Below are 10,710 nucleotides of genomic sequence, written 5' to 3'. Positions count from 1 at the left end.
TGAGTTTGGATTTAGGATAAGGGTAAAATTGAAAAAATATGATGGATTAAGAGTGGGATAAATAATCCTAGGAGGTGAGGAGGTATTATTTTAACCTACCTAATATAACTTAATCATTTATAGGAGGGATTAACTTGGTTAAATAAAAACTATACCAAACGAGTGATTAGGTGGGTTAAAAAAAAAAATAAACCCACCTAATCAAGGCAACCAAACACTGGCTTAGAAAAGTAAAAATTGGGGACTGATATCACCATTAGCTAAACTATGGAAAGTAGAGGAATTTCAGTACCTAGTAAAAAAAATACTTATGTTGATAATATGAATCATTTTATGCATGTGCTCGAACGGCCCCCACATGCTGAATGACGACCATATCATTCACCTCGTACTCTCGCTCCCAAGATAAGTCTGAAGAGAAAATAGAGAAAGAAGAACAGGGCCAGTTTTGGGGCTGATGATGGACAAAATTAAATTAGATCTATGTTCGTTTTTCTTTGTTTTTCTGTTGTAAACACTTAAAACACTTATGCATAGGTTTATCGCTTTCGAGAATTTTCGTTGTAAAAACAATTTTACGTTTGTTTATGAGTTATAAATTGATTTTTGGTTTATAATGTACACGAGGCTTGATGTTTTCGATTGTGTATATAGTTGTAAAACTACGTCGATCTCGACTAACTCCGGTCTCTTGGCGTGACAGTTATACTTGGGGACGTAAATTTTTGTAAACCAATGCACACTCTAACGTATTATTAGATGATGCCCATGAGGTATATTACGAGGATAACATAAATAACATATCAGAATGAGGGGAAAAGGTTTGGTCGCCGTAACTTCTCCAAATTAACAGAAAGTAACATTTAAAATATTATAAATTTCTATTGAAAAACAACCAGCCTGGGATCTGACTGCGCTCTGGTGAAGGCAAGCGGCAGTGTCATTAGTTTCTTGGTCCTTCCAACGTAGGCTCTTTTTGTCAAGTTATCGTAATCGTTGCTTTCGATCGAGTCCAATATCATACGGTACAGCATCAATGATGACCACACCTACAAACAGTTCTTTCACTTATCGAATTAAGCAGAAACTCGCGTCACATAAATATAACAAGATAATTAATTATAAGTATGTACCGGCCAACGACTCGGTTTGTCGAGCTGAGATGCTCCAGCTTCAGCCTGATCAAAGTAAAACCTTGCCCTGGTGATCTGTTCCTTCATGAATCCTCTCCATTCATCACTCACTTTTCTTGAGAAAATGTCTTCGTCCCTCAAACCGAATTTATCAAGCTCATCTTGGGGTAGATATACTCTCCCTCTTGATGCACTGAATAAACAACCACACAATATTTGGATTTTAGAGTTAAGCACGTTGATTAGTATTTATTATGATTTGTATTCCAAGTTTAGAATTCCGATCCACGACCCAATATTTACATTAACATGTGGGAGCCATACTATTTGAAGTCCATGAAAAAGTACGGAACATGCATGGATTCTGAGGACCATATTCATATTTATGTAGAATTAGTAAAATATAAAGAGGTGACCTCAATTTAGAGTCCTCCATAACATTGGAACGAAGACTTACTCTTCACCCACATCTCTTAGGATATTGGTGAGTTGATTGCCTATGCCTAAGTAGAGAGCTGCGTTGTAGATGCTGAGAGCTGAAAGTGACGATTCCGCTGCAATCCCCATCACTGGTACGCTCATCAGTCCAACTGTTCCGGCCACGTAGTAGCAATACAAGTAAAGCTCATGAAAGTTTGCATATCTATTCTTCATTGTGTCCATTCTCATCCCTTCAATCATATCCTTAAATGGCTACAAATCAAAATTATAGCATAACTATGGTTATAACAAGGGAAAAACTACATCAATTTATGGTGTTGGATTAGTGATTTTAAATCACCTTTATGTCTAAAGGGAAGCTGTGGACTGTATCGGTTAGCGCAGCATCAAGCATGTCATAAGGGCGGCCATCGAAGATATCTTCCAATCTTTCTTCCCATCTATCAAGAACGGCTGAACTGAGATGGGCGGCGTTAGGGCCATCCACCAACTCATCGGTCCTCCTGCACCACACTGCAAGAGTAAAAGAAAGCCAAAAATGAATGGGAAAAGCGATGGTATGGTTGAAAACGTGTTGGGAAGCAACAAATGGCTCCACCATAGTACGCGACTATGCGATGGGTAGCTATTCATTTTGTGTACGTAGGCATAAGTTCAATTCTAAAAGAAACAGAAAGGCACCATATCTCTAACCATAGATGGCCCATATTGCTTTCTGTCTATCCTCGGTCATCAGCAATGTTCCTGCATCAGAAAGACTTCTTGTATTTAATATCTAGGACAAGATTCTCCACAAGTTCTAGCAACTAATGTAGTGCAACTGTACCTAAGTAGAATGTTTTGGCATATTCAGCACAAATATCCTTGCATCTTTCATATGCTTCTTCAAGAAACGTAGGATGGAAGCTTGATCTTCTGCGAGCATTATATGCATTTGGATCGATGTTTTTCGACTGTCTGTGAACGATTTCGCGTACCACCTCGTCCGTGGAACATACTCCATTTTTTATCGATAACTCAGGGAGATGGGAGGAATCCTTTCTCAATTTGTTTGGAATAGAAATGATCACTTCCGATCTTGCACTTGTTTTCGCGAAATTTTGTTGTAAGAATACGCAGTTTCTTGATGTTATGGTCTGGTTCGCTGCATAAGGGAGTGCTATACTCATTTTGGCAACTTTTTAAGGATATCAAACTTAGTTTTTTTAGGCTCTCTTTAAAAAAAAAAACCCTTTGTTCTCTCTTTAATTTTCTTGGTTGGTAATATTAAAGTATGAATAAAAATAATTAATAATTGCACAAAGTTTTCCCTCATGTTAGTTAAGATAAAGACAATAAAAATAATTAATAATTTGTACAAATTTATTATATATATATATATATATATTATATATATATAATAAATTTAATTTTCCATCTCATCCTTTTTTATATATCAATTTATATCATACATCGCTTGTCAACATAGTGTTCACCTCGAATTCTTAATTTTTCAATCAATGTCATCTCAATTCTTAATTTTATCTAAAAATAGGAATAATCGCAAAGCATAATCACAAAGATTCCATTTTGTCTTTGGATATATATTTTCCAAGACATTATTATTGTTTCTAAAATAGTCTTTTTGGTGTCATCAGAATCTTTGCCTCCGTGGATTCCTTTTTCTCGACACTAAATTTTCATGGCTTGTCTTCTCGTAATATTATGTTTTTGTCATGGAGCTTTAACTTCGTTCCAAGTGGAAGTTTATTTAAAAGCTACTGAAGTAATTTCACTCAAGTGGCGGGCGATAAAAGCAACCAAATTGTTATCTGATTTACACTTTGAGCAGGTAGATAGTCTCACGAATCTTTATCTGTGAGACGGATCAATCCTACCGATTGATCTAAATAAAAGATTCGACCCACCCAAATAAGAGATTCAACCCACGAAATTGATCTGTGAGATCACCGTCTCACAAGAGTTTTTGTAACGAACCGTATTCTTTACTACTATAAATTTGCGGAAAAATTAAAAATTTTCTTAAATAAAAGAAAACATAACATCGATACGGTCGTCACTCATCAATCATAAAAATATCTTTAAAATCAATCATCACAATTAAAATTTTCTAAAAGCAAAGCTGTCTCAAAATGTCTCACGATCCAATCATAAAATCAGAGTATTTTAAACTTTGCATAAAAGCATAAACTTTGCGGTCCTCGGGTTAGCCTCCCGCCTAGTCCAAGCCTGCCCCTTGGTCGCCACCTCCCGTCTCCTCATCCACACAATCACCTGCATCGATCAAGGCTAGTGAGTCTAAAGACTCAACACGTATAAACTGGAAGTAACGAGTACTACATAATAAAATCACATGCAACTTTAAAATAGGACATACATAACTAGAAACTTGACATACGTACAAACATAACTAGACGTGCCATAACTTAAACTTTCATAAACATACTGCATACGTAAACATACATAACTTCATCAATTTTCGTAGAGGATGTTTCAAAGCAAGTGACCCGTAACATAAATGAGCCTGATCAGACTATACCACAGTACTGGGCTGACAGGGACGTATCCACTGCCGCATACATAAGATCCCTGTTCATAATTTAACAGGCCAGTTGATCCACGTTCATAATTTAACGCTTCACAACCACGATCTAACCCGTTCATAATTTAACGGGCGGATTGGTCCCCGTTCATAATTTAACGCTTTCCAATCCTAACATAATATGGTCACAAGACATTTAGCATACCTCAAAACTTAAAATATTTTCTTGCACGTCAACATACTTACTTGGCGTTGAGGGATTCGTTGGACTTCGATCGAGGCCGTTGCTGCACAAGCTAACATGAAATTGCATACTTAACTCGCATAACTAAAACGTAGGAATCGCACTTAGGACATCCTAAAATTTCCCATGACACGACCTTGATAACCCTTGCACTAAACCATGACATCAAACCTCGAACGTGATATAATATTTTCCCAAAAATGTGCAGGACACGGACCCCGTACCTACATCCGTGTAGGGGTCCGTGTAGACTCTGGAAGTGGACACCGGAAGAGAGCAAAGGCACGGACCCCGTGTCGAGGTCCGGGTGGACATCCGTGTAGGCACTGGAAAAATACACTAAGTGAAACCCAAAGGCACGGACCCCGTGCCCTCATCCGTGTAGGGGTCCGTGTAGATACTGGAAAAGTACTCCGAGGGGACAACAAAGGCACGGACCCCGTGTCAGGGTCCGTGTACAGGTCCGTGTACCCACTGTGATCGCGAACTTACGAAAATTCTGAACACCCAATGCTTATTCTTCTAGACTCGCTTACACGGACTATGAAACGACACCCCGAGACCCATCCTAGCATGCTATGGCACCAAAACATTATCGTAACAGTTCCCAAAGCGACGACGCTCGCCCTACGACACATACCATTCAAAACGTGGCATTTGACATTAAAACGTTACCTACGACTTCTAGAGTGTACGAGTACCTATCGACACGAAACGACATGTCAAATAACAACCCAACGTCATAATAACCATACCTAGGTGCAACAACGATCGCCCGTCGATCTCCAACGAAGCCTGCAACAAATAAACTCGGGAACACATATTTTCATAAAAGTCGCTGTTTGAGCAGTCCCACGAAAAACGCCATAACTCACTCAATTTTTGTCCAAAAATTTCGAATCATATATCAAATCGAAGGTATCGAAAAGTTCTACGTTTTTGCCGTTGAAAGTTTTCCCAAAATATGAACAGAAAAATCGCAGTTTTGACATGAATAGTAAAAACGAGTTTTAGATCTAAAAATTTTCCTTCGAAATTGATCCGATTCATGATCCGCTCAAACTACTAGCATCATACATAACTTTTACGCATAAAAACAACGCAACGCATAATATGACTTGATCGATACAGAAAGAACAGATTATACGTGCCTTTTAATATTTAAAGATACCGTAACGACGACACCGAAGCGGAGATGGAGCGAGGCTTGATCCGGGACGAAGGCGGCTCGATTTTTCCTTGAAAATACCCAACGAAAATCGCTGGAAATTGAGGGGAAGGGGGGGCGGCTCTTTACAAGTGAAGAACCCTAGCTTTTCTCTTAAGAAAAATAATAAAACTTGAATGAAATTTGTGTGTGTGTGAGTTTAGGCGCTAATCAGTGTGTGTAAAAGTGTGTGCGTGCGTTTTTTTTTACTGTGTGTAAAAGTGGGTTTGTGTGTGTAGCATATATTTTTAATTTAAAAGTTGCTAATTGACTAATGGCAACTTAATTAAAAAAATACTAACTTTCCCCCAACTAAACACAACTTTAATAAAAATAAATGGTACAAATGCTAGACTTAAAAATTTAAAAGTCTTAAAATTTCTAAATAAATATTTTATACTTTAAAATATTAATCATCTCATAACATACTAATTTTAAAAGTTTTAAACTCTTAAAATTGCTAAATACATTATTTAGACTTAAAAGTGCTAAAACTCACTAAATTATTTAAAATACCCCCAAACTCAACTAAAATAATATACCATCCTTAAAATTGCCAAAAATCGTCCCCGGGTCTTTTCCTCAATCCCGCCTCGAATGATCGCCTGAAACATGAAACTCGAAAAACATTTTAACGTGCATCGCATAAACATAATTAATTTAAAATAATGCATTTAAGTAAATCATGCATCGCCAAAACTCATTTAAAATTTAACTGATTTAATAATTACATGAATGCATGAGTTATACGTGTATTAAATTTGGGCACTACAGTTCCTCCCCCACTTATAAAAATTTCGTCCTCGAAATTAAGTCTTACCGAACAACTCCGGGTAGCGAAGTCTCATGTCGGCCTCTGACTCCCAAGTGGCTTCTTCCACCGATTGATTCAGCCATCGAACTTTGACTAGCTTAGTCGTCTTGTTCCGAAGTCTGCGCTCCTGTCTGTCTAGGATTTGGACTGGTTTCTCCTCGTAAGACAGGTCTGGAGTCAACTGTAACGGCTCATAACTCAGCACATGAGAGGGATTAGCCAAATATTTTCTCAACATCGAGACATGGAACACATTGTGCACCCCGGCCAGATTCGGCGGAAGGGCTACACGATACGCTAGCGTCCCAACTCTGTCCAAGATCTCAAACGGTCCAATAAACCTCGGACTCAACTTACCTCTCTTTCCAAATCTCATAACACCCTTCATAGGTGCTATCTTGATAAAAACGTGATCTCCTACGGCAAACTCGAGATCTCTCCTCCTTTTATCTGCATAGCTCTTCTGACGGCTCTGGGCGGTCTTCATTCTGTCACGAATCTTGACCACCACGTCTGCAGTCTGCTGAACTATTTCTGGACCAAGTTCTGTCCTCTCACCAACTTCATCCCAATGAACTGGTGATCTGCACTTCCTCCCGTACAACGCCTCATAGGGAGCCATACCAATAGATGCTTGGAAGCTGTTGTTGTATGTGAACTCCACTAGAGGTAGTCTAGACTCCCAAGTTCCTTGAAAATCAATCATGCAAGCTCTTAGCAAGTCTTCCAAAATCTGAATCACTCGCTCAGACTGGCCATCTGTCTGCGGGTGAAAAGCTGTACTGAACAGTAACTTCGTCCCCATGGCTGCATGTAAGCTCCTCCAGAATGACGATGTAAACCTCGGGTCCCTGTCGGACACAATAGAGACTGGGAAACCATGCAACCGGACGATCTCCTGGATATAAAGATCCGCATACTGCGTCATGGAGAAAGTCGTCTTCACTGGCAGAAAATGCGCTGACTTAGTGAGTCGGTCCACTATAACCCAAATGGAGTTCGATCCTCTGACTGATCTCGGTAATCCAACTACAAAATCCATAGTAATGTTCTCCCACTTCCACTCGGGGATGGGGAGTGACTTTACCAACCCTGCTGGTCTCTGATGTTCAGCTTTTACTTGCTGACAAGTGAGGCATTCTGATACGAACCTACGGATGTCTCGCTTCATCCCTGGCCACCAATACAATAACTGAAGGTCTTTGTACATCTTGGTGCCTCCTGGGTGAATGGAATACGGAGATGCGTGTGCCTCTGTCAAAATATCCTGTCTGATCGAACCAACACTAGGCACCCACATTCTACCTCTGTATCTCACGATGCCGTCTGAAACTGTGTACAACACACTGCCCTTGGCTTCGTCTTTCAGTCGCCATTTCTGTAACTGCTCATCTGAAGACTGACATGCTCGGATTCGGTCTAGCAAATCAGATTTGACTGTCAGATTAGACAGCCTAGGAGCCTTGCCAACACGATAAATCTCTAGACCAAACTTCCGAATCTCCGACTGTAGTGGTCTCTGAGCTGTCAACTGAGCTACCACTGCCACTTTTCTGCTCAAGGCGTCTGCGACAACATTAGCTTTTCCCGGATGGTAGCTAATCTCGCAGTCATAGTCTTTCACAAGTTCTAACCACCGTCTCTGTCTCATATTCAACTCTTTCTGCGTGAAGAAATATTTGAGACTCTTGTGGTCGGTGAAAATCTGACATTTCTCGCCGTATAGATAGTGTCTCCAAATCTTCAATGCGAAGACAACGGCGGCTAATTCAAGGTCGTGCGTCGGGTAGTTCTTCTCGTGCACCTTTAACTGTCTGGAAGCATAAGCTATGACCCGACCCTGCTGCATCAACACTGCGCCTAATCCGAGCTTGGATGCATCGGTATAAAGCACAAACTCGCCTTGCCCTGTCGGCATGGCTAGCACTGGCGCTGAAATAAGAGCTTGCTTCAAGGTGTCGAAGCTCTTCTGGCATTCCTCGCTCCACACAAACTTTGCATTTTTCTTGGTTAGTGAGGTGAGCGGCACTGCTATGGACGAAAATCCCTTAATAAACTTACGGTAGTAGCCTGCTAAACCCAAAAAGCTGCGGATTTCAGATGCGTTCTTTGGCTCAACCCATTCTTTAACGGCTGCCACCTTCGATGGGTCCACCTCAATACCACTGCTGGATACTATATGCCCCAAAAATGCAACTTTCTGTAGCCAAAATTCACACTTACTGAACTTCGCAAATAACTTGCGACTCTGCAAGGTCTGCAAAACTGTCCTCAAATGCTGGTTGTGCTCCTCATGGCTCTTCGAGTAAATAAGAATGTCGTCAATGAATACTATGACGAATTGATCGAGGAACGGCTGAAATACTCGGTTCATGAGGTCCATGAAAATAGCTGGGGCATTGGTCAATCCAAACGGCATTACTAAGAACTCGTAATGCCCGTATCTGGTCCTGAAAGCTGTCTTATGAACATCTGCATCCTTTACTTTCAGCTGATGATACCCTGATCGAAGATCTATCTTAGAGAACACGGTAGCTCCCTGCAACTGATCGAACAAGTCTTCGATTCTAGGCAACGGGTATTTGTTCTTGATCGTTACCTTGTTCAGCTCACGGTAGTCGATGCACAGCCTCATGCTCCCATCCTTCTTCTTTACAAAGAGCACTGGTGCGCCCCACGGTGAGAAACTAGGGCGAATAAATCCTTTGTCAAGGAGCTCCTGAATCTGCTGTTTGAGCTCTAACATCTCAGCTGGAGCTAATCTGTATGGCGCCTTGGAGATTGGCGCTGTGCCTGGCGCGAGATCGATTGCAAACTCCACCTCTCTCTCTGGTGGAAGACCGGTGACGTCATCAGGAAAGACGTCTGGAAATTCTTTGACTACTGGCACCTCTGATAAGGATGGAGTGGACACGTCAGGCGCTGAAATAATACTAGCCAAAAAGGCTTGACATCCCTTGGAGATCAAACTCCTCGCCTGCATGCATGAAATCATGCGAGGAAAGCTTCTCCATCTGGCTGGCTCAAAAAGAAATTGCTCCATGCCCGGCGGTCTAACTAAAACTGACCTCTTCTGAAAATCTATCAGAACTCTATTCTTAGTCAGCCAGTCCATTCCCAATATAATATCGAACTCTGGCATCGGCAGTAGGATTAAATCTGCGTATACTAGGTGGCCATGCAGTTCTAGATCAATATCTCTGATCACACTGGTAGCCAACAGTTCTTCCCCTGACGGGACTGTCACGGAGAAGTTCACGTCTAGGCCTATGGACTTGAGGTCCAAATGATTGGCAAACGTCTCCGATATGAAGGAGTGGGTGGCTCCTGAGTCTATCAGTGCAGTTGTAGCTAATCTCTTTATGAAAATATTCCCTGAGAAGCGTTAGCACAACACAACTTATACCCCAAAACACTAACAAGCTAGTAACCCAAATGTATTCAAACAATATTAGCATCCTACTCATCTCAAATAAAATTCCACATGCAAGGCGACGAAAAGTCGAGCTTAGGTAGAAAGGTTACCTGTCAGTAAAGTAGTGTCTGGGTCCGCCTCCTGTGCATGCATGGCGAATACCCTGCCCTGGGTTGGCTGCTTCCACTGCGGGCACTCCTTCAGCATATGATCTGTAGCTCCACACTTGAAGCACCTGCCTGATCCATACAAGCACTGTCCCGGGTGTTGACGATTGCATTTAGGACACACGGGAAAGGCAACGGGCTTCTGAGGCGCCCCTTGCTGCTGAACTGGACCCTTGCCCTTTGGTGGTCCCTGATAAGGCTTCTTCGCTGGCGGCCCCTGATACGGTTTCTTAAAGTGGGGTCGCTGATTCTGCTGTTGATGGTGAGGCTGTGGTGGAGCCTGATAGGGCCTCTTGCCCTGCCTGTCAGCCTCAATATCTCGCTGGTCCTGTTCTGCCGCCAAAGCTCGGGACACGGCGACTGCATAAGAAGTGGGACCAGCTACTCGGACGTCACGGCGTAGGATCGGCCGCAGACCATTCAGAAAAATGCCTCAACTTTGCTTGGGCATCATTCGCAATGAGGGGCACGAAGTGACACCCCCTCTCAAACTTTCTCACAAACTCTGACACGCTACTATCTCCTTGCCGCAGCGTCATGAACTCGTTGGTGGGTCGGGTTCGTACTTCCTCAGTGAAGTACTTGGAGTAGAACACCTCCTTGAAACCATTCCATGGCAGTACTTGTAAGTTGACTGCCACTGATGCACTCTCCCACCACAATCTGGCGTCCCCTGTCAGAAGGAACGTGGCACATCTGACCCTATCTGCGTCGGTCAGTTCCATAAAGTCGAAAATCACTTCGATG

The 10,710-nt window shown here is 41.8% G+C and overlaps 1 protein-coding gene across 1 annotated transcript; it reads right to left on the bottom strand.

The window, feature by feature from the left end:
- Positions 1-881: 881 nt before the first annotated feature.
- LOC140842883 (phytoene synthase 2, chloroplastic-like) lies at positions 882-2,743 on the bottom strand. Its single transcript, XM_073211086.1, has 6 exons — positions 2,401-2,743; positions 2,268-2,318; positions 1,915-2,087; positions 1,591-1,826; positions 1,134-1,326; positions 882-1,049 (listed from the first exon to the last, which is right to left on the bottom strand). The coding sequence occupies exons 1-6, from the start codon at positions 2,741-2,743 to the stop codon at positions 882-884; spliced, it is 1,164 nt and encodes a 387-aa protein (XP_073067187.1).
- Between the last annotated feature and the right edge of the window lie 7,967 nt (positions 2,744-10,710).

This window comes from Primulina eburnea, chromosome 10 (assembly GCF_022965805.1).
Source record: "Primulina eburnea isolate SZY01 chromosome 10, ASM2296580v1, whole genome shotgun sequence".
NCBI classification, from domain to species: Eukaryota; Viridiplantae; Streptophyta; class Magnoliopsida; order Lamiales; family Gesneriaceae; genus Primulina; species Primulina eburnea.
This window is presented reverse-complemented; position numbering and strand designations above follow the sequence as displayed.